At 38.4% G+C, this 25,396-nt stretch overlaps 2 protein-coding genes across 2 annotated transcripts in view; both read right to left on the reverse strand.

Annotated features, from left to right (window-relative positions):
* The window catches only part of LOC126371695 (metabotropic glutamate receptor 2-like), a 274,917-nt gene that overhangs the window by 153,750 nt on the left and 95,771 nt on the right, over positions 1–25,396 (reverse strand). The window contains exon 2 of the mRNA XM_050016996.1: positions 23,508–23,546. The gene's annotated coding sequence lies outside the window, so the exon portion shown is untranslated. The remainder of the gene's footprint in view (positions 1–23,507; positions 23,547–25,396) is intronic.
* LOC126371727 (uncharacterized) lies at positions 1,617–4,849 on the reverse strand. The gene is made up of 2 exons (XM_050017062.1): positions 4,121–4,849; positions 1,617–3,512 (listed from the first exon to the last, which is right to left on the reverse strand). Exon 2 carries the CDS (start codon positions 3,491–3,493, stop codon positions 2,024–2,026), a length of 1,470 nt encoding a protein of 489 aa, XP_049873019.1. The 5' UTR covers positions 3,494–3,512; positions 4,121–4,849; the 3' UTR covers positions 1,617–2,023.

Below are 25,396 nucleotides of genomic sequence, written 5' to 3' on the forward strand. Positions count from 1 at the left end.
GAGTATAACAGGGCAGAGGAATAGAACAATTCAGCAACCATTTTTGATACGAAGTCCTCAGATAGATAAAGGCCATTTCTGACTAGGATCATGGTGGCGCCACCACAGACGCGCCACATAAAAATGTATGCAGTTCACCTAGAGTCCTTGACCACACCAAGGACCTCAGCCAAATTGCAAACTGTTATGACGAATATTATTATGGTTGATGAGATTGGTAATCCACCTTAATAAACTAATAATTCATTGGTACAAGTCCGGTACCGGGGTTGGAACCGGCCGTTTGAGAAACAAGTTGGTGACCCTTAGAGACCTTCTTAGTAACTGTCGTACGATATAATCTTACAGAGTAAATAATTCAATTCAACTGAAAGTCAAAGTTTCCCCCGATGGTCAAATGCCGTGTAATGTATGACCTAACTCGAACTTCTGGGAACTACCCAAACTTGTTCGTGCTCTTCCTATAAATGTATTTGAATTTTGGTGGAGTAATTTAATTCCTTAATTTCTAGGTACCAATTTATAACACGAAAACATACATTTTGAAAACCAAAACATATCATTAAAAATAAGGAAACGGTTTATTAAATCATATATTTGGAGCATTGCACTCTATGGAAGTGAAACGTGGACTATGACACAGAGAGACAGAGAGAGGTTGGAAGCGTTTGACATGTGGTGTTGGCGAAGGATGGAGGGTATAAGCTGGACTGAAATGGTGTCAAATGAAAAAAGTGCTGAAAAGAGTTGAAGAAAAGAGAACCATATTGAAGACTATAGAGAACCGGAGAGGAAATATGATTGGCCACCTGATACGACACGATTCATTTATAACAAACATTATAGAAGGAAAAATTGAAGGGAAGAGAGGAAGGGGTAGACCTAGGATAACATTTATGAAACAAATAAAAGAGAAGGTGCAGGTCGTGTCGTATCGGGAGGTGAAGGTTTTGGCGGGAAGAAGAGAGGAATGGCGGTTACTCCACCGACAAGAGCGCAACTCTTAAATAGAGAGAGAGAGATTTATAACATAATAAATACTGTTAGATATAAAAGAATCGCTCGACTTGTGACTTTGTGCTGAGACCGATGACAACACTGTTATATCTTGTAACACGCAACATTCAGGAATAAATATTTTTGTATTTGTATTTTTGTTGTTGACTTAATATCGACTGATACATCACTATGCTCATAAACGTCACAACACTAGCTTACGTACTTTGACAGATCTAATTCTTACCGCGCATTAAGACGAAATATAATCAATAATTTTACTGAACTAGTCATTCTGTTTAATAATACCTATGTATATAAATTAATAATAATTAAAATAATAATTAAAAAGTTATCTGAGATGAAAGTGGATTACCAACCTCATCAACCCTGGTGTCAGGGTTATTATCAATGATCGGAATAGGTAGTGCAATTTAGGGTCAACGACCTCAAACATTATATTAGTGTGGATACGCCCGGCGGGATTGCGGGATTGCGGGATTTCGGATATTTTCTATCTATACTGGTATTATAAAAGAAAACAATTATTTTATAAGTATTATATTTTAAATGTTTATCATTTCTAAAGTGAAAAGTATGGAAGAAATAAAAAACATTGGTCCTTTAAATATTTTTTTATTATTGTAAAACGTGTAAGCATTCAGTTACGAATAAAAGTGTTCATACAATGTAGACAACAAGTTAAAATAATCATTTGTTAATTAACAACATAATCAGAGAAATACCATTAGAAAACATAGCATCACGCTTGTAACCCCGAAGGGGTAGGCAGAAGTATAAAATACCCACTCCTCGCCAGCTATGTTTGAGTCGCATATAGGGGGCGAGCCTATTGCCATTTATCGGGCACCAAATTATGAGCACATGATAATCATAATGAAATTTAACATTGTTGATTAATATTTAATTTAACCTTTGCATTAAATAAAAACAGTAATTATCGTAATTTATTTCAATTCGACAGAAAACGAACGAACGAACGATTGAATTAAAAAGTTTGTTTCCTTCAATCGTCATCTTCATTTTCACTATCAATTTCTTCAACATTTGAAATAGCATTTTCGTTTTCTGTGGAATTGAAATAAATTACGATAATCTTTTCCATATTTGCCAACTTTAATCTATTTCTTTTAACATTTAATATCCATTTATATGTCGAAAACGTCCGTTCAACTTCTACTGATGTCAGCGGGGCAAATTTCCAAATTAAAATATCGTCAGTTGCTGAACCGCTTGCGATTTGTTCTGAAAACGTCCTGATAATATCAATATCCGGATTGCGAGATATGACTGCTTCTAATTTATTTTGTATAGGTGAACTCATACTCCAATTTACTACTGACCTTACTTCATCAAATATTTGAAATGATTCGACTACGGATCTATCGCGTTTTTGTAAATTTGTCAACGCTATTTGTATTATTTTAAAATTTTCGTCGATGAAATTTAAATCATTTCGAATATTGTCTTTATTAATAATATTTTTCGCATTTTTTATTGAGACTGCTTCTGAACTTCTCAAACATGTCAAAATATGTTTAATTTCGTCAAAATATTTCACATAATAAGAGGCTGCTGCAAGCCAAGTGCCCCACCGTGTTATTATTGGTTGAGGTGGCAACGGTAAATTGGGATACATGTCTTTTAACAATTTTACTCTACTGGGAGACTTCAAAAAAATTTTCTTTCCGTTGGCAATCAGTGTGTCTACATCCGGATATTCAGAACGTATTTTTTCTGCTACCCGATGGAGAGCATGAGCTAAACAAGTGACATGCTTCATGTTCGGAAAATGTTGTTTTAAAACTCGCCCCGCTGTCAACATGTACGCAACACTGTCTGTACATAACAAAAGAACACTTTCCACTTTATCTTCATAGGAGTCACCCCACAGATTTTTCAAACAATCAATGACAAACTGAGAAATTGTTTTTCCATTAATATTTTCTAATACTTTACAAGCTATTAGGTAAACTTTTTTTGATGCTGTAGAGTTCAAAGGTTTGACCAAAAAGTGCACTACATATCTTCCTAAGAAATCAGTAGTTTCATCCAATGAAATCCATATTTTTTCGTCCACAATCTCGCTGTGTATTGTAGCAAGCTTCTTTGCATAAATTTCGTCCAAATATTTTTTTCTGAGTATTGATTCACTGGGCAGCTTTTTTCGATTAGAACAAGCGCAGCACATGTATTTTTGAAAAAAGTTTTTAAAAGATGGGTTTTCAACTTGTGCCCACGGAATATTACAGAGAATAAGGAACTCTATAAAATCAAATAAAAAATCATTTGGAGACATCGACGGTGTTCCCTTATGCACAACTCCCTCAACATGTCTCTTGATGGTGCTCTTTCGACATCCGATGTTAGTCTCACATTTCGTACAGTAAATTGTATGATTTGTGGACTCGTACATCAGTTCAGGATAGGATTCAATCCAGCGTTGAACAGTCTCTTCCTTTGCTCGCCAACTCATGTTGTCTGAGCTGAGTAATCTGAAAAGAAAAAAATCGTTTAGACTATTATGTAAACATGAAGTACATGTTTATAAAAAGTTAGTCCTGTTGTATAAATAGCCATATTGTATTTATAGTCAATACTAGATAACATTACCGTTCCCGCGATATTCCGAGACTTCCGAGGCACCATAAAGTTTGCATCGAACTGTTTGTACTTTTAAAAGTAAATTACGATGGCCTCTTAATTTTTCGTAGACTATAATATATATTTATCATTCAAAATATCTTTAAAAAAGCAACCTAACTATGAGCCAAATATTATTCAAATCCTATTAGCTTTTTTCTTTGTGGAGAGACCTTTAAGCATTTTAATATCCTAATCTTATTTAAAACTTTACAAGTCTTCATAGCTAAGTATTTTAAAAAAGGGCTCGGGATCAAACCTTGTTGCCTTTTATATTTTTAATACTCTTAAGTACTATTTTGAAACAATAGAGACAAATCAAGAGAACTTAAATATGATTCAAGTATAAAACCAATATCAACGAAGTAACATTGATAGACTAAAACTATTTCTAATTGTAATTTTCTAGGTTACAATCAAACAAAACCTTACACATTTAAATATGAATGTTAGTACTTACCGATTTTCACCCAAAAATGGTCCTTTTCATAAACAAATCCAATTCAGTCACGCAAAAATCAGAAGTCCGGTATACAAGAGCCAAATCATCACAAATGCAGAGGTTCGTCAGTCCATAAAACAAGCCAAGATGTCGTCAAGATAATCAAATAAGTAACTCGAACTCACAACGTATGCACTCAATGAACCGAAGAACAGGAGTGAACAAACACCGCCGTATCACCTCATCATCCCTTTTGCAAAAAAGAGACAGAAATATGGGATTTATTGTCTCTTTCTCCCATTTACACTTTATGTTAGTACTCTTATCAGTCGTTGCCTTTGTTAAGCAAAAACAATAATAAGTACAGAAGTTTCACTCTTTTATTGTTTAGCGCATGCCGCCGCCACTTGAAAGGCAAATGCCGCCAACAAAAAAAAAGTAGAACACTGCATTCATTTCAAATTGGCATCTTATCGCTAATCGTACAAGAGTGCAATTTGCGTGCCTTTGTATTCGTACAATACATTTTCTAAGAATTTTAGTTGAGTTTGAAATAAGGAAAAATATGGCGGTCAATTAAGTTAAGTCGCGTTAAATTGCATAATAATTTAATGTAATATAACATTTTTAAACCCTAATAATCTTTATTGTGACCAGCTCGTATCGAAATAGTAATCCCGCGCGGTTGGCATGTCCATGTTAAGATTTCGTCACGCAATCCCGCCAAATTGCACTACCTATTCCGATCACTGGTTATTATTGAGCCGTCAAAGGTCCCTGACGTGACTCATGTAACAACTACGTACCTACTTACGTCAGTAACAACCGGGACCAATGGCTTAACGTGCCTTCCGAAGCACGGATCATCTTACTTTTTGGACAGTCAGGTGATCAGCATGTGATATCCTAACAAAACAAGGAATCACAAAGTTATTTTTGTGATATGTCCCCACCGGGATTCGAACCCGGGACCCCCGGTCGGTTAGCCCAACGCTTTACTACTGGACCACGGAGGCAATGAGCTGATCACCTGCCACTATGCCATAAGAAAAATTGATACAGACCTATCTAAGAATACCTAACCCATTTTCGTGTAAAAAGCTCATATTCTTTCAGACCAAAACTGGTGCTTATTTGCTACATAACCTAAGTTATAAAAGTATAATGGGAACACGACATGATATAGAATTTGTAACGTTTGCAATTTGTTGCACGAAATATAACCTTGAATTTATGACGTAGGTCGTATAGTAACATACATAAACAGCCTAAATACGTCCCACAGGCCTCCCCTCAATCAACCGGAGGGGGTATGGAGCATACTCCACCACGCTGCTCCCATGCGGGTTGGTGGAGGTGTTTTTACGGCTAATAGCCGGGACCAACGGCTTAACGTGCCCTCCGAAGCACGGAATCATCTTACTTTTACGGACAATCAGGCGATTCAAGCCTGAAAAATCCTTACCAAACAAAGGACAGTCTCACAAAGTGAGTTCGACAATGTCCCCATCGGGAATCGAACCCGGACCTCTAGATCGTGAGCCTAACGCTCTAACCACTAGACCACGGAGGCTGTTGCGTATAGTAATAGGTAGAAAAATTCTATATTCTATTGTCAGCATTATTAAGTCCTTAGTCTTTCCATGTCTCGTGTCACATGAGTTTTGGTATACATCATACAATATATAAAACATTTACAACGAATACAATTACGTAAATTAAGACTCATATATCTACAGGGTGTTAGCGACATCGTAACGAAAACTTTGAGGGATGATTCAACTCATTATTCTGTGTTAACATCAAATAGAGTTTTCCATTGCTAAAGTATAGAATAGAAAATAATTAAAAAAAAAACTAAAACAGATCATGATTTTTGCGACGGAACATTTTACTTGATATTAAATCAGAATCATGGTCTGAATCGTCCCTCTCAGTAGGTATTCTTTTCTGTACACAAACACATAATAGTTTACGATAAAGACTTAAGTATTTTAGGTCATTTTTCATAACGTTTAAAATAATGCAAGTATGTTATACCCCAGTAGTTCATCTTAATGAAAAAAACAGAATATCAATAACATTATACAGTAACTTTTCCCTTCTTATAGCATCACCATTCGCGACAAATCCAAAATAATAGCCTCTTGGGAAACCATAAAAGAATATAAGCTTAGATTGTGCGAATTTGGGACGATTGATGATCGTAAAACCCGGTTGTACCAGTAATATCGGTAATGGGTTATACGTTTTTCCCAGTCCAGCCATTCGTTTCCCGGGAAGAGTAGGAGGAAGGATTGTCTTCTAAAATATACAATCAGAGGAGGACAAGGCCTCAATATCAGCAATGTGAAAATAAATTTGTCGCTAATGTCGCTAACGTATCTACAATTTTTGCGAAATCAATATATATATATACCATCATCATCAGCCGTATGACGCCCACTGCTGGGCATAGGCCTCCTCCAAGGATCTCCACGACGATCGGTCCTGCGCTGCCCGCATCCAGCGGCTTCCCGCGACCTTCACCAGATCGTCGGTCCACCTTGTAGCGGGCCTACCCACTGAGCGTCGTCCGACGCGTGGTCGATAATATATATAGTCAATAAGACACAAATTACTTTCTGAATTCATAAATGATCCATAGTACTTACAAGATATCCATGCGGCCATTGCTAGCCCATTGATGACGTAAGTGTTACCATTTAATTGGTGTCTCCAACATTTCAAGGACGAAAATTTATTATTCAAAAGTGAATTACTGACTATTGTATTTAATTACTATTACTTGTCACATATATAAAAACATTAAAACTTTTACTTAAAGTTCAAAATTTCCTTGCAAAGCAGTGGTCGTGGGTTTTTTTCACAAATTTTAGAAGCAACATGATATCTTGAATTCTTCAAACTATAAAGTCGAGTTCATCGATTTAGAGCTGGAACCAGGAATATGTCTGCTTGCCCAGGTGGAGAATAGAAACACACACACACACATAGCCCTTTGGAAAATGTTATAATGCTGGGGAGATGAAGACTCCGGTGGGAAATAGACGTGAATTTATGTACGGTCACGAGCACTAATATGTATACACTTTGGTACCATGTCACGTTAACTTTTTTGACAAATTGAACTGTAAGTCTCACTAAATGTCAAATATGTTAGTACGACAGAGTCCTAAAGTGGGTACATTATATTGCTCATGACTGTATGTTCATAAATCGATTACCAACCCAAAGTCCTTACATCACATCTAAATTAATCAATCACGAAGACAATATTGGAAAAGAAACCTTGCCAAAAGTAATAAAGATATTTTATTACTACAATAATCGAATTTCGTGTACGCAACCAACCCATTATTGATATTAGGACCTTCGTATTTTACGATAGAGACACGAGTCAGGCCTAGGTAGACTGTTCTCTTTTGCTAGAAGACCGTTAAGTGACATTAGTAATTTTTGTACTAATGATACCATCAGATTCAGTAAAACAAGCTGCGTCGACTCATAAAAATAATACATACATACATACATAAACTCACGCCCGTAATCCCTAATGGGGTGGGCAGAGCCACAAGTAATCAAAGACAACTTGCAGCCACTGTTGATACGAAGTCCAAAGATGGATATGGAACCTTAAAAAAAAAAATAATAATAAAAATAATAATAATATTTTATTTATTTCACTATACTTTATAATACTTTATTTATTTCACTAAGGAGCTTGGTGGCGCAGCGGAAAACGCGCTCGGTCTGCGATTGTTGAAGTTAAGCAACTTTCGCAAAGGCCGGTCATAGAATGGGTGACAAAATCTCGAGCTCCTCCGTGCTTCGGAAGGCACGTTAAGCCGTTGGTTCCGGCTGCATTAGCAGTCATTAATAACCATCAATCCGCACTGGGTCCGCGTGGTGGTTTAAGGCCCGATCTCCCTATTTATCCATAGGGAAGGCCCGTGCCCCAGCAGTGGGGACGTTAATGGGCTGATGATGATGATACCATCAGATTCAGTAAAACAAGCTGAGTCGATTCATAAAAATAATAATAATACTTTAGTTATTGCACAAAAACGAATATACAGAACATTGCTTAACATAACATAAACTGCCTATATACGTCCCACTGCTGGGCACAGGCCTCCCCTCAATCAACCGGAGGGGGTATGGAGCATACTCCACCACGCTGCTCCCATGCGGGTTGGTGGAGGTGTTTTTACAGCTAATAGCCGGGACCAACGGCTTTACGTGCCCTCCGAAGCACGGAATCATCTTACTTTTACGGACAATCAGGCGATTCAAGCCTGAAAAATCCTTACCAAACAAAGGACAGTCTCACAAAGTGATTTCGACAATGTCCCCATCGGGAATCGAACCCGGACCTCCAGATCGTGAGCCTAACGCTCTAACCACTAGACATGGAACACCGCTTACAAGCTTTATCTGCTTTACAAACTATATAATTAAGAATTGAACAGGGGTCCCGAAATTAGGCAAGTGCCTTGAGGAACCAGTTCATCGTCAATCTGATAGGTATATTTTATTTTTAGTTTCAGAGATACTGTAAAAAAATATGCCGTTAAGTTATGTAATATTAACAAAATATTATGCCAGAAGGTAGCAACTGATCGGGCCGTCATCAAAGCGTTGCATTTAGGACACTTACTTTTATTATTATAATGTTTTTGATTTTGGTTTGTTTTTCTTTTTTTTTTAATGATTTTTGATCTTGGTTCTAAATTCTTTTTGTTTTGATTTTTTTCTGTGTATTGATTTCCGTGTACTTTCTGTCCTGTGTTGAATGTAATGTACCTCTCTATCTATGTCTTTGGTGTCTGGGAGTTATAAATGTTTCTTTCTTTCTTTTCGCTACATGTGACTTCTGCTTCGCAACAACGGCGTTACGATACCTTTAATTTTACATACCACACTTTACAAAGTAGTTTCTTAGATTTTTCGCCGTTTTCACAGAATGTGTCTGAATGACCATTTAGCGTTTGAGGTTAGTAGCCCATCTCTTACACGTAAGGTCCATGAAATCTTTTCTTGAAAGAAAAGAAATATTTTTTCTTGGTCCTTCATCGCCATCTTATTAACGATTTCACAGGATCCGCCAGCCTCAGAGACTGCAGCATAAAATCAGCGTCATAGGCTTCCTACAGCTACCCGCAGCCATTTCGACATTATCATTATTACAATTGTTAATTACTACTAACAGTGTGTATTTATGTATTTTTTCTGAAAAAATGTTCACTTTATTAAAAGATTTGACAGTGACAGGAAAAAACTTTACGAAGGAAAAATCCCAATGCAGGTAAAGTCACATACCTCTGCAACGCATCCCCGGTAAGTATCTGGGTTTCTTCATAGTGTTTTCCTTCACCATTAAGTAGGTTGGATAGGTAACAATTCAATTTGTCATACAAGCCTTTGAAGTAAGCATTATAACTTGCAAGTACATGCAGAAGGACTCAGCGAGGAGACATAAAACCAATGTAATTGGTTCAATTCTGTCGGCTTCATTTTCTTATCTGTCTGTTTGTTCCAGAGAAAATGTATTTCAAAAAGACATTTCATTTTTCTTACTGAAAGGAGATACGGTAGACAAATGTAATTTGTACTTAGTGCTCTGTTCGTTTTAGATTTTTTTCCTTTATTTCATCATCATCATCATTGGCCTTATACGTCTGTTTCAGACGATTTATGACGTCAAGCCAATCCTTGAGCATTTTTTTCTTACGTGACAAATTGTAGATTTGCTGCAAATAGCATTGACTTCTTGGTCAGAAGAATGAGGAGCGAGGGCTTTCACCCGGTACTAAATTTAAGACAACACGCTTGGACCACCTGGACTCAGGGCGGATTATATATTATTTGAAAGAATTTATCGACTCCAGTTGGTCGATAGGGATAAGCGCTGAATGAGGAAAATTGTCGACCACGCAGGCGGGGTCAATTTCTGAAGTACTGTGCTGCTCAATGGGTAGAGTAATCACGTCGTCAAGATCATACTTCGATATTTTTCGGTACCGTCCCTAATTGGGATGTATTCAGAAGCTGCAATTTCCAGGGGGATTTGGGTGGTGCGGAGCAGAACAAATATTAAGCCAAATTTACTGAACAGTATTGCGTGTCGTTTATTACAGTTGGTGTGTACTTTATAAAGTATATTTTGAACGGGAACAGCATACAATTGAACATACTGATGAAATATTACAGTACAATTTGGAGGACATGTTCATAAAAATATGAAGCTAAAATTAATAATTATAACGCTATAACTGTGCTACACCATCGCGGCTCGGGCTTTAAAATTAATTCGAGTTTATGATTTTGAATTCATGGGACTTCAAGACATGACGATGATTGGCTGGAAAACCTGAAGCACAAAAGTCTTCGTCGTGCTTTACCACCTCCTGAGGAGTTACGTTTTGTGTGCGAACGATGTGGCGCGAAATTCCGCGCTGCTATAGGGCTCTATAGCCATCGGCGGTGCTGCGGGAACCCGTAGACTCACAAGTGCTGCAAGAGTCATTTACGATAGATGCTGTAGCAGAGTACAAACTCTGCACATACTGGCCTTTTGTTCTGACCATCATCATTTTAAATTACGAAATTCTCATTCCATTCCATTCGCATTTCCTTTCATTCTACTCTCTTTTGACTCACTGCATCCCCGACCTTCATAAAAACAACAAGTATATTATACTGTTTAGGGCCGTGCCCTCTAATTCCTAAGTCTTGATTCTTTTGTGAAGTGTGTATATTGTGAACTATGTATATTCCTATCCTGTTTGTGAAGTGTTTTTAATAAATTGTATATATTTCTGCTTGCTGTTGCTTCTACTTTATCATTGTCATCACCAATCATTCCCCTACTCTGCCGGCATACCATATCCTCACCACCCAGCGTGCCGCAATGCTGTACCCAATGATGATGGCGAGGTGTGGGTGTATTGTAAGTACTATACTCTTCTGCCTACCCCTTCCAGGATACAGTTAAAAAATCTATTAAAAAATCCCTTTCCGCTTACCCTCTCAGTAGCACACGACCCTCACCGTGGCGTTTCCCACAAATTGTTACGTTGGCAATTATGCACTCTGGTTTATTCAAACATTCACTCAGAGACCGTACTACAAATTCTGAAGGTTTGCGACACCTAATTAAAATTAATTGGCCGGCTTTCCGTACCAGAGTCAGGTACGTTTCATACGGGGTTATTTTCAACGTAACTTCAGAAGCCAGATATAGAATATCGCCATTTCGATGCGAAAGTTGTGAATGGGGTCTTCTGAAGTTCGATTTATTTAGTTACTTGCTTGTTGAGTTTCAGTTGGGTGTTTAAGGTCAAGAAACTCCTGGTTAAGATAAACATTCTGCTCATGGGTCATCTTATAAGCAAGCGAAATTTGTTTTTCTGTCGATGTGTGTGTCGTTTTGTTTAAAATAAAATTAGATGGTGTGTACAGGAATCAGCGAGTGTTATACAGAACGACCACTTCAGTACATTTAGTAATATTTCAATAAAGATAACACTTTACAATTGCTTTAATGCGCGGTAATTTTTTTTGTCAAAGTACGCGAGCTAGGGTTGTGACGTTTATTAGTAATCGATCAGTCGAATTAGGTCGATCGATTCCCTTCTGTCTAACAGTAGTAGGTTTCTGAAAATTTTAAAATACAGTTTTTTACTTTTTCCAGTAGCAATCTCCAAATGTGTCGAGGTAATCAGGGAATACAGCCTGGATTTTCAGTTCGAAGCGTTTCCTTTACATTCACAATCCGATTAGCCCTGCCGGCAGGAAAAGGATAAAAAAAACCCACGTATTAGCAGCGCCAGGCATACACGTGTGTACTCTTCAATACTTCAACTTTTAAACTCTACTTCTGTAAGCTTTTTTAGAAACGTTTAGGGATGAAAATGGTATCCGGTAATAACTTTCCATCATCATCATCATCATCAGCCGTACGACGCCCACTGCTGGGCATAGGCCTCCCCCAAGGATCTCCACGACGATCGGTCCTGCGCTGCCCGCATCCAGCGGCTTCCCGCGACCTTCACCAGATCGTCGGTCCAACTTGTAGCGGGCCTACCCACTGAGCGTCATCCGACACGTGGTCGCCATTCTAGAACCTTACAACTTTCCGGTGGACTTGTAATTGCAAATACTTTATTATATTATTCTGTTTAGAACTCAAATTTATTAAGACCAAACACGTGAGCTTGATTGAAACCTTTTAATCAAAAATAGAATTTTGTTCGAAACCATAGAACATACAGTAATACTCCGTGTACGGGACACTTTCTTCTACCGATATAATCCTGCCCTGCGGCACAGCAGCCGTATCGCGCTCAGCGCGAATTATATCGACGGCTTCGACTAATAGTCGCAGGGAATGCAGATAAATTAACGTCGTACGGCTATAAACAATATGGTCAAAGCTCTCGATAGTAGTCTCTGTGCCGCGGGGGTTGGAGCGAGCTTTATTTACTTATCGCCGATGGAGTGGACGCCATTTTAGTATTTAAGCCGTAAGTCGTTAAGGAGTGCGGGAGCGCGCGCAGACTATCTGACTTGCTCCCACGCACAGAAGAAAGATATTTTGAAAGAAATAAATTATTTATTTATTAGAAAATGATGCCACACAATTAAAAATTAGGCTCAAAACATACACAAATTGACGATAGAAATGAGGAATAATCATAATAGTTGCGGTGGCGGATTTTTGTAAGGAGTGTCCTGTTTGTGTCGACGCAACCAAACCGCGGCCTCCTACTTGCCCCGCTTTCCCCCACTCCGTGTGTAGCAAGCATTAATCTCCTTAGCTTTACGATTTCCATTTAATCAGATCGAATTTGCGGAGTTTATTAATTATTTGGGTGCGGAACTCACGGTCCAGTGAAGTGAAAGCCATTAATGATAAAGTACTTCGAAGCATGTTAGTTTGTTTTATCTCATTCAGAAGTTGTGATAGCTATCCCAATTATTAACGCTTCAGCTATCTAGGAGTTTATAAGTTTATTGAAATTGTTGAGGATACTTCACTTTAGGTTAGTTTCCACCAACGCGGCGGCACGGTGGTGTTGGCAACCCTATAATGTGATCCAAATATCAAGCAACAATTATAAATGCTTCTGCCATTACATTACATTTTTGAATAATTATGTACCCCAGCAATGAGAAAATAGGTAATTATCACGTTAAAAGTGAACAACGCCATCTATCGTGTGTTTGGGGAACGTCGATTGGAAAGTCTCACATTGGTAAGGCAGTAGTTGTCCATAAATAAACTAAAAGAACGGATATTATTATAATAATTGCAAAATTAACATGCACTATTAATCATAGCCAGCCAGTGATGTTGACAGTCATCACACTGATTACCAACCCTCCCTCCCTGTCACTAATCTCCCCCTATTTTCCGATAATTATAGCTATTTCGCTAGGCATTAGGAACAAGTAAATGAATCAACTCGTAATCGTTATAACCATGATGGCTCACTGTCTGAATTTCACTGTTACGATACTATAAAGGTTTCTTAATAATAATACTCAATGAACGTGGATTCTGGAACGCTTGCCTCTCACTATGAGGTCGCAGGTTTGAATCCACCAGGCCTAAACCAATGATTGTCGAATTTTTTTCGAATTCATGTTTGGATCATAAATGATTATCACGTGCTCAGCGGTGAAGGAAAACATCGTAAGGAAACCCACATTCCCGAGAAATGCATTTTCGGAGGTATGTGACATAACCTGTATTGAGCTGGTTTTCCCTTCACGAGTTGGAGGGTCAGACAGACAGTCGCTTCTATAAAAAAACCGGTGTTGTCTAATCTTCAAGTTAGGTAAGCGGACCCTTTGAAAAACGGGATAATGCTAGCATTATCCCAAGTCCCTAGGGACTTCTTCTCTTCCCTTCAACGTTGCTATGCCCTACAGGGTCCATGTTTTACTTCCTATGCCTATGTAACACCCCATTGTACTACATAGTAATAAATAAATTTGTTTGGATCATAAATGATCATCACGTGTTCAGCGGTGGAAGAAACACTTTTGTAGCGCGTACAGTCATGATCAATACAATGTACTCACTTTACGACTCTGTCGCACTAACATATTTGAAATTTAGTGAGACTTACAGTTCAGTTTGTCAAAAAAGTTAATGTGACATGGTACCAAAGTGTATACATATTAATGCTCGTGACCGTACTCTAAGGGTGGTATTAATAAACTAATCTCAGCTTCGAGACTTCCCTCAAGATAATGTCAATATGATCGTTCTTATATGTATAAAAACAGGTCTTGAGAGCAGTCTCAGCTTAGTATAATAATACTACCCTAAATGTCTGAAGATCTTTATTTTTTATCGCTAACAACAAAACCCTTTCAGAAAACTGACTCGAAAAAGCCGTAATGAAGTAAAGGTTGTGAGTCGAGTCAGCAGCAAACGATAACAAGTTCAATATCGGATGGCTTGTTAGACAAGCTTAGGTGGAGCTGAGAAAGCAGAGATGGGAGTAATAATATACCTACAGCTTTAATGATTATCATATACATGCCAGCATTAGTTATGAATTAAGAAGAGAAATTGATCAAATCGGAAATTAAAATGAAGTAACATCATTTCTGTCATGAAGTTGCAACGCTCCGACGAAAGGTGGCGTACGGCCAGAGCTGGGTGAAGTCAGAGAGTCACTACGGAGTCGTCGTGTCGAGCGGACGTGCACTGCCGTTCTAGTCGGGCAGTCTACCGCGAACCATCGTCATGAGCGGACGTGTCGAATAATTACGAGGAGTGCTATAGTCGCTCACCTATAACTTGTAGGGACCTCAAGAAAGTGTGATCGGAAAAGAGCACCTAGCAAGTACGTTCACATGTCCCGATGATTCGGTCCGAATGTTGGAACCATGGGTGGTGGAGGGCCCCGTCTCTCTAACGCCCTTAGGCGCGCTAGATTTCGAGAGACTGTGTAACCGTTACGATGCCGCGAGTGTGTAAAAATTCAACAAAAAAAAATGTTTATAGAACTTTTGTGCTGGAGCAGAAGTAAGGATAAAAACATACATAATATTGATACATTGTTTTAAGTTTACGCGGTTATTATCATAATTAAAACACATAATAACGGGTTCTTACCGCGTTTAAATGGGGATATGAGACTGACTGAAGTCATCCCGTGATCATGGCACTTGCAACAGTGTCGAAATATCGGGAGTCTCATATCCCCATTTAAACGCGGTAAGAACCCGTTATTATGTGTTTTAATAATAATATTGATACTGTAGTTACATAATATATTATAATTAAATGTAGATTTTTTTAAGCTACTTCTATCGTGTGGGTTGTGTGGTGGATAACCAACCTCAGCAACCCTGGTGGCAAGGTAATAAAACCGCCAAAAGCCTCTGACATGACTCATACGATTTACATCAGTAAATAGTAACCAGGACCAAAGGCTTAGCGAGCCTTCCGAAGCACGGGTTATCTTAATTTCGGACAATCAGGTGATCAGTCTGTAATGTCTTGATCAAACTTGGGATCACATAGTGATTTTAGTGATGATATCCAATAGGATATAAGTCAGGGTCATAACCCTGAACCTCTTCAAGGGTTCGACGCTCAACCAATGGACTAGAAAGGCTGATAATCTGCTTATGAATCATGTTTTATATCGAGAAAATAAACGAGCATACCGAAAAGACATTTCCTAATTACCGTTGTACATAAATGTACCTGGATAATTTATTATGATGATGATGATGATATACGATGTAACATCGAAAGCCTAAAGCTGATGGATTGATTACTAATGAACGTGGTGCGTGGTCTAGTGGTTAGAGCGTAAGGCTCACGATCTGGAGGTCCGGGTTCGATTCCCGATGGGTATTGAATGTGTTTGTTGTAATAGTTTGTTAGGTATATTGTAAGTAAGTAATAGTCCCCCTGTTGGTTTAGATTGTAATGTGTTTGAGCTTGTTTTTATTTTTATTTCCAACACAATGTAAAGTTGTTCTAAGGAATAAATGAATATGAATATATATGAATATGATATTGTCGAAATCACTTTGTGAAACTGTCCTTTGTTTGGTAAGGACTTTTCAGGCTAGAATCACCTGATTGTCCGAAAAAGTAAGATGATTCCGTGCTTCGGAGGGCACGTTAAGCCGTTGGTCTCGGCTATTAGCCGTATAAACACCTCCACCAACCCGCATTGGAGCGTGGTGGAGTATGATCCATACCCCCTCCGGTTGATTCGGTTGACCTGAGTCCAGCAGTGGGACGTATATGTATAGGCTGTTTATGTAAAAGTGGTGCCGGAGTTAATTAATGAGCAACCTTCAGGCTCGGGTCAAATGGGCCACTGACCAGTCACCATTGACCATTTTATAGCATTGGCTGCGCGCGGCAACCATCGTTATTCGAAATCTGCTACATTTTGTGAGCGCCAGAATGGCCGGTCAATCGGTGTATTTGAAATTGGAATGGTCCTCTATAATTGCTTCCTTTTTCTATCGCGTGGGTTGTGAGGTAGAGTACCAACCTCATCAACCTTGGTGTCAGAATTACTATTGAGCCGCCAAAGGCGCCTGACATGGCTCATATAACGACTACTTACTTACATCAGTAATAACCGGGACCAACGGCTTAACGTGCCTTCCGAAGCACGGATCATCTTACTTTCGGACAATCTGGTGATCAGCCAGTAATCCTAACCAAACTAGGGACCACACAGTAATTTTTGTGATATGTCCCCACCGGGAATCAAACACGGGATCTCCGGATCGGGAGCCAACTTTCAACCACTGGACCTGTTTTTTTGAATTTGAATTTTAAAATATTTTAGAGAAATGTGACTGTTCATCTTGACGTTTACCGGTCACCTGGCTATAGAGTCCAAGTGCTTGTAATTTTAATAATTAAAATGAATAATTTTAATAATTAAATAATTTTGAGAAATAAATTTGTTCTTTATCGACTTTTAAAATTACTTATCAAGCTTTCGAACTGAAACTATTGATATTGGATTTTATTGTAATCTTCATTGCCTATCTCAAGAGAGAAAAAAGGCAATGTAGCGTACTTACCGGGATCTTATCTTCGTTGCTGAAAATTGGACCGTTCGTATAACCGATAAGAGGATTTTTTACTTTGGCCGATAGCCAAGAGAATTTTTCCATCCAATCTTTTGATTAAAATCCACAGTAGGCAATGGAAGTTGATTGTCATTATTGGCGACCTCTGAGGTGTAAAGGCTAGGTTTGAATCCCAGACGGGTCAATTTCGGAAATACATTATTATATATACATACATACATAAACAGCCTATATACGTCCTACTGCTGGGCACAGGCCTCTCCTCAATCAACCGGAGGGGGTATGGAACATACCACCACGCTGCTCCAATGTGGGTTGGTGGAGGTGTTTTTACGGCTAATAGCCGGGACCAACGGCTTAACGTGCCCTCCGAAGCACGGAATCATCTTACTTTTTCAGACAATCAGGTGATTCAAGCCTTACCAAACAAAGGACAGTCTCACAAAGTGATTTCGACGATGTCCCCATCGGGAATCGAACCCGGACCTCCAGATCGTGAGCCTAACGCTCTAATCACTAGACCACGGAGGCTGTTAATTAATTATATGTGTATAAATGGAGTGGGTGCAACCATAAGTTATAAGAACACAATTAGCAGGCCTTTTTGATACGGTTTTGCTTAAATAATAGATAATTGATACCTCGTGATTTCCAGGACTTGTGACCAGTTTATGGCAATAGCCTCGCCCCTATTACATGGGGCTTAAACGCAGCTGACGAGGAGTCGATGCATATACTGGATTATGATGTACTGTGGTGACAAATTATCAGACCATCACCCATAATATGTTCCTACACATTATAAAGTTCACAACCTCTACATCAGCATTCACTATTCACGATATATCATTTAGTAAAGGTACCGTTCTGAACTAACACAATTAGCTCAAAAATTATAGACGGCCACCACCAGACCACCTATCACGTTTTGGTCTAACAGAACTCGAAACCTGGGTGCTAAGTAAGAAAATGTTCGTAATGTTTGTTATTTAGTGATTACTCCAGTCTTCATAGTGTAAAACAAAGTCGCTTTTTCTGTCCCTATATCCCTATGTACGCTTAAATCTTTAAAACTACGCAACGAATTTTGATGCGGTTTTTTTTAATAGATAGAGTGATTTAAGAGGAAGGTTTATATGTATAATAACATCCATCAAATAGTGGAAAAATACTGTTATTTTTGAGGTTTTTAATGTGATGTCGTAAATGTGATGTTGAGGTTTTTCCTCAGCGTTGCACCCGAGCGAAGCCGGGGCGGGTCGCTAGTGTACCTTATAAGAGATGCTGCCCGAGCATAATTTATTAATTGCTCACAAAACTGTCATGACCCTCACTCATCACGGTAAAAAAACCTTTTTTTTATGAAATTCTTTTTAAAATCATTTAAGGGGAGGACATCAGATTATGAAACAAGTGATTTATACGCCGCCTATATGCGTCCATTTATCATTCGAATTAATTCAAAAGCTCATCCCAGTGTCAGTGTAAGAAGTATGTTTAAAAAATCCGTAACCAGACGCGTCGCTGCGTTTTTTGCGATAACTTTTTTTTATGAGAGCCAGCTTTAGAAATCCCAGTGTAGGTACTTTATCATTAGGCAGGAACGTTTGTCAGTCCATCCATATCTTTTTACTGCTATTTCTTTGAATTCTTGAAGGTTTGAAGTAGTGTTGCCGAAAAATCGTTAGTTTTACTATCGATAGTAAACAGCCAAAATCATCTACCCAACCGATAGGCCTATCGATAGTATCGATACTATCGTTTTTTGGTAAACTATCGATAGGGCACTATCGAGCGGCAACACTAGTTTGAAGGTCAGTATATAAAACGAAGGTTTTTCGGTAGGGCTGGCAGAGGAAGACCTACGAGTAGAAGGACGTACATTAACCAAATTGGAGATGTCATTAGAAAAGTTTCAGTACGATCTATTCTGAATCGGCGTGCGTGTATGAAGCGATTGATGGATGTGGAGAAAGCATAACAAGTATGTCAGGATCGAAGCAAAAGGAATTCCATAGTCTCTGCTTACCCCAGTGGGAAATAAGTGTGAGTGTAATACATACACTCTTCTTGAAGGTTCGATTTTGATTTCGGTTTTTGAGGAATTTCTTGCGCCGTGCCTCATTAGCTAGGTTTTTTATACTACAAACTTTCCATAAGAGTTTGGCGAGCACCAGCTACATTTTAGTTTTCTTCGGCGAATATAGCGGCAATGGTCTCTTTACTTGTTTTGTGTAGATTATTTAATTCATCATCACCATCATCACCAGCCCAATAACGTCCCACTGCTGGGGCACGGGCCTTCCCTATAGATGGATAGGGAGATCGGGCCTTAAACCACCACGCGGGCCCAATGCGGATTGGTGGTTATTAACGATTGCTAATGCAGCCGGGACCAACGACTTAAAGTGCCTTCCGAAGCACGGAGGAGCTCGAGATGAAAACTTTTTTTTCTGTGGTCACCCAACCTATGACCGGCCTTTGCGAAAGTCGCTTAACTTCAACAATCGCAGACCGAGCGCGTTAACCGCTGCGCCACCGAGCTCCTCAATTACCTTATTGATTATTTAATTAATTACAGTTAATTTGCTCATAAATAGTAACCAAGACACATTCTTGTTTTTGTACTTTAAGCCGGTTTAAGAAAGTACATTTTACATGGTTCTATAAATAACGTAGGTTCCAAACTAACTCACAGGGGATTTACCATCAAAATCCATTCGGTACTATGATGCGTATTTACATAACTCAACATAGCATCACGCCTGTATCCCTGAAGAGGTAGGCAGATGTGTATAGTACACCTTCACCAGCCATCTTCGCCAGCTTCATTTATGTCCTGTGTAATAGAGGGCGAGCCTGTTGCCATTAACCGGAGACAAATCCTGGTCCAAACTTAAATTCAAACTCATAAATTGGAGTTCAGTGGATTAGAGCCCGTGACAATACGATGCAAGTCACGCGTTCTCCGAACTGAGCTATCGCGGATTTCATTTTATTTGTATAAGAGCAATACTAATCTAATTTCTAAATTAGGTTGCCATTAAATTTGGGTCGAACGCAATGTGTCCCTGGGGAAGCTATCTGTATGCAAATCTGGATTTCCTCCAAACTCCACCAAACCATCGATACATGATGAGCCCCCTTCACCCCATCGTTGTTACCATTACATTACCATGGGAGTTTTATGGGAGTTCTTTGGGGTACCGTTGCCAAATGGGTGCTTCTTGAAATCGGAAATCAGAATCATTTATTCAACGTAATTATCATGGATAAACTTGTTGAAGGTCAATGTAACATTTTTTAATTTACGTCATTTCGTAAGGTGTTATGGCTGAGGAAAAGAAATGACAAGAAACTGCAACAGCAACACATCTTTTAAATCAATTAGGGTACATTACAAGTTATTTTATAACTAGAGGAACACAATCAATTTCTTGTTAGATAGCATTCCGAGAGCAAAAATCTTTAATGATCACAGAGCATTTTTGATTTTGTAAAGTTTGAGATTCGAGCAACTTTAGCCTAATAAAGTGTATAAGTAACATAGTGATTAAGTGTGGCTTATATTAAAATACACACAGTATGTAAAATTAATTTAAAAAAAGAATTTCCAAAAAAAAAGAAATGACCACAGAGCAACCCGGATCTCCTCGAATCTATGATACAAATAATGGAAAGACAAATCACAGACTGTTTAAAAATGGAAAGACTTTTGGAAATAATTTGCAATAAGGGATTTTCTAATCGGCGTTCCCCAAAAACACGATAAATAGCGTCGTAAAGTTTCTTCTACGTTTAAACTTCTAATTTCATGGATACCAGACATATTATGCATCTTTTATCTTTGATGACTGAATGAAAGGGTTTATTACACCAAGGTACAATTACAACTTCCACCCATTATTCATCATCATCATCAGCCGTACGACGCCCATTGCTGGTCATATGCCTCCTCCAAGGATCTCCACGACGATCGGTCTTGCGCTGCCCATATCAAGCAGCTTCCCGCGAGCTTCACCAGATCGTATTATTCAGATCAAAATAAGGAGAAGCAATATAGGTAGCAACATAATTCAATACATAATGTGATTCATATAATAAGAAAGAATTAGTTTTATATTATGCTTCTGCCATTATATTAAAATTTAAATAATTATATACCCCAGCAATGAGAAAATAGGTAATTACCACGTTGAAAGTGAACAACGCCATCTATCGTGTGTTTGGGGAACGTCGATTGGAAAATCCCTCGTTCGCCCCGTAAATCGATATATTTATTTATTTTCATGGGATAATAAACAATTATACATGATATATTAACAATAGGTGTATGATTTTTCACATTAAGTCCATGTACAATCAACCACATTATCCACGTATTAGTTTACAATGTCGTCTAGTGAGTTGAAATAGGTTAACATAACATAACATAACAAATACTTTATTGCACAAACAGGAAAAAACAAAATACAAAACAAAAGAGAAATAGAATTAGTGCAATTAATGAATGAAATGAATTAGTGAATTAGTTATGTTATAAATTAAACAAAAAATAAATCAGCTCAGGGCTTGAATAATAGATTTTTTAAATTTAGAACTAGATAAATTGAATATGTCTATAAAATGAAATGAATCATTGTATTGAGAGAGAATACGACGTAGAGGTACTCGCCTGCCGGCGTTGGTGCGGCAGCGCACCGTTAATATATAAGATATAGCTGACTACATAAAATATCGGCGTTCTGACAGTTCATTATGGAGTCAGGTATATCGTTTGAGGTTCGACTCTACCTACTAGTAAATAAAGAACTGTACCGAACCCTCTACTCTGTATCAAACTCGTTCTTACCCCCTTTGTTCCATTTTTACATTTGTAAACAAACAGAGTACACGAAACTCGTTTACACTCTCGTGGTATAGCTATCCCTGTCTGGTGAGGTGAAAACATTTCTGTTTTTATTCCAAGTTTGGAAGAGCCGTGGTAGCCCAGTTGGTAGAACGCTTGCCTCTCACTTTGAGGTCGCAGGTTCGAATCCAGCACAGGCCTAAACCAATGATTTTCAAATTTCATGTTTGGATTCCCAAGAAATGCATTTTCGGAGGTATGTGACCTAACCTGTATTGGGCTAGTTTTCTCTTCTCGGGTTGGAAGGTCAGACAGGCAGTCGCTTCTATAAAAAACCGGGCCTGTCAAATCTTCAGGTTAGGTAAGCGGACCTTGGGAAAAACGGGATAATGCTATGGAGATGATGATTCGAAGTTTGGAAGAAAACTGTTACGCTGAGACAATAAGGATTCAGGATTCCAGGCATAGATTTTAGGTGGTCACACTCTGGATTGCTCTTGGTTCAACCAGTTGGTACCATCCATCTAATTTAATTTTAATTTGTAATTTTTATTAATTATTTTTCTATGGACGTTATTATGGTCTGAATATAAAATTATTTGAATTTAAATTATGGCGGCGAGTGCCCCAGCGGCGCCTCCACCGCGTCCGCTCTCCGACGCCGCAGCGACGCCGACTCGACGCCGACTCGACGCCGCAGCGACGCCGACTCGACGCCGCTGCGACGCCCACTTGACGCCGCTGCGACGCCGACTCGACGCCGCAGCGACGCCGACTTGACGCCGCTGCGACGCCCACTTGACGCCGCTGCGACGCCGATATCGACTCCACCGCGACGCTGCCTCGACTCTCGTGTAAGCGTAGCGAGTCGGTTTTTAGAAAACACCCGGAATGACGTGCAGCTAAGAAATGAATTCACTCTTTTTATAATCCAGCAGAAATCATTTTTCCTTTGAATTGAACGCTACCAAATACATTTTTTTTTGTAAAAAAAACCATTAACGCGTAATTTATGGAACAATTTCCTGAAATATAAAGACCGTGAAATAAGTAAATTTTACTACCAGAAACGGCGAAGTGGAAGTAGGACAAAACTGGGCGAAAAACGCGGAAACCGTACGAAATGTTCATTGCACGGTTGCGTGACATTCATGAAATTCATGAAATTCTCTTGTTCGAAATACATTGCACTAAACCAGCATTTATGTAAGTTTATAATGTAGCTGTTTATGTTAATAGTACTTGGTTTACAGGACTATTATATCTAGAATGTTCTTATTTATACAGAGTGTTAGTGACATCGTAAAGAAAACTGTTAGGGATGATTTAGGCCATGATTCTGAGTTGAAGGCCCTTGACATGGCGTAACGATTACATACTTAAATTAGTAGTAGCCAGAACCGACTACTTAACGTGCCCTCCGAAGCACGGATCGTTGTACGTTGGGACTAAAAAACAAACCTTATTTTCCAATTGCAAGCTCCAGATGTAGTGTTATGCCTGTAACAAAAAAATAAAAGATGATTGAGTGAAATAATAAAAGAAAAAACACGTTATTCGCAAAAAAAAAAACATAACATAAGCTCGCAAGATGAACTAAGTACCCACACCTCAAGGTGGTTTTTGTAAGACCAACATGATAGGTTGGTTTCTGTTAGATCAACATGGTGAGCCGTATCGCCGTCTCCAATGGTCTAGGCAACTGTGTTAGTGAAAATTAAATAAATATAATTGCATAACATACATATAAGATCACGCCTTATTCCTTTTGGGTTGGGCAGAAACCGTAAAGTAAATTCTGTAATTTACTACGATTCTGACACAAGCACTTTCGCTTCATCAGCTCTCATCAAAGACTTCGTGCACGTTCGCCAATTTAGAGTCTCTTCACCTTGGCTTTCCTTAAAACATCCTGGTTCTGATCGCGGTATGGTCTCGGTCTTCGTCTTCCAACCCTACCACATACAGTCACGAGCATTAATATGTATACACTTTGGTACCATGTCACGTTAACTTTTTTGACAAATTGAACTGTAAGGCTCACTAAATGCCAAATATGTTAGTGCGACAGAGTCCTAAAGTGGGTACATTATATTGCTCATGACTGTACACCCTTGTCATATATCATTTTTGTATTTAACAACAGTAGTTTTAATATTATATTAGTACCTAACAAGAGAAGAAAGCAAGAGAAGTTTGTCAGGAGCGAAGCAAGTGGAAGTCCTTCCGAGAAACTGTGAAAGGCATACTTACATTACAAAGAAATAAAAAATTAAGCAAAATTAAAAATTTTGAAAAAAACCCACGACGGTAAAAATCTCTTCGAAAAAGAATAAAATAACTCAAAACGCCCGACTTAACCCAATTATTATGTAACGAAATATTATAATAGACTAAAAAATACTTTCTAAAAAAGAGTTGATATCTCGAGACATCGGTAATAGATATACTTAAACACCTAAACAATGAATATAAATGTTTACAGTTTTTTCCTAACGTGTCTGTTTCTCGAAGATATACTTAAATGTAGCGATAATAATTTTACCATAATACATAACCGAGGAATATCCGTCGGGGGCTATACTTGCACTAATATTGTGGCGCCCCCTAGTGAGTTACAGCCATAAAACCTGTCTTATAAACATGAACTCATCAAACACAAACCCGTTATTGAAAACCACATCAAAATCGGATCATTAGTTTAGAAGATATGCTGGAACATTACTTTTGCACAAACGCACACACAAACAAACATCTCTCACCCTAAACGCATATACCTGCTCCGTTCCGTCGTGGGTAAAAAGAAAATTGCTATTCCAAATTCTAGATTTTTTGGGGTTATGTATACGTTTTTACAATAAAATACTAGATAATATTTTAAATTTGTCAGAAAATAAATTTCAAGCTCACGTGAAGCTTACTTTATGTAAAAAAGCTTATTATAAGATTAATAATTACCTAAATTATAAAAATGTCTGGTATTAAATGTGTTCCTCTAGTTATTAAATAACTTAGGCTGATCCCTTATCACCATAAGGTTCATCATATCCATCTTAGGACTTCGTATCAACAGTGGCTGCAAGTTGTCTTTGATTACTTGTGGCTCTGCCCACCCCATTTGGGATTACGGGCGTGAGTTTATGTATGTATGTATTAAATAACTTGTAATGTACCCTCATTTCTTCTCCACAGCCATAACACCTTGCGAAATGATGTAAATTCAAAAATGTTACATTGACCGTCAACAAGTTTATCCATGATAATTAGGTACGTTAAATTAATGATTCTGATTTCTGTGTGGAATTCCATAGTGTCTTACCCCAATGGGAAATAGGCGCGAATGTATGTTT

Source organism: Pectinophora gossypiella, chromosome 13, assembly GCF_024362695.1.
Source record: "Pectinophora gossypiella chromosome 13, ilPecGoss1.1, whole genome shotgun sequence".
NCBI lineage: Eukaryota > Metazoa > Arthropoda > Insecta > Lepidoptera > Gelechiidae > Pectinophora > Pectinophora gossypiella.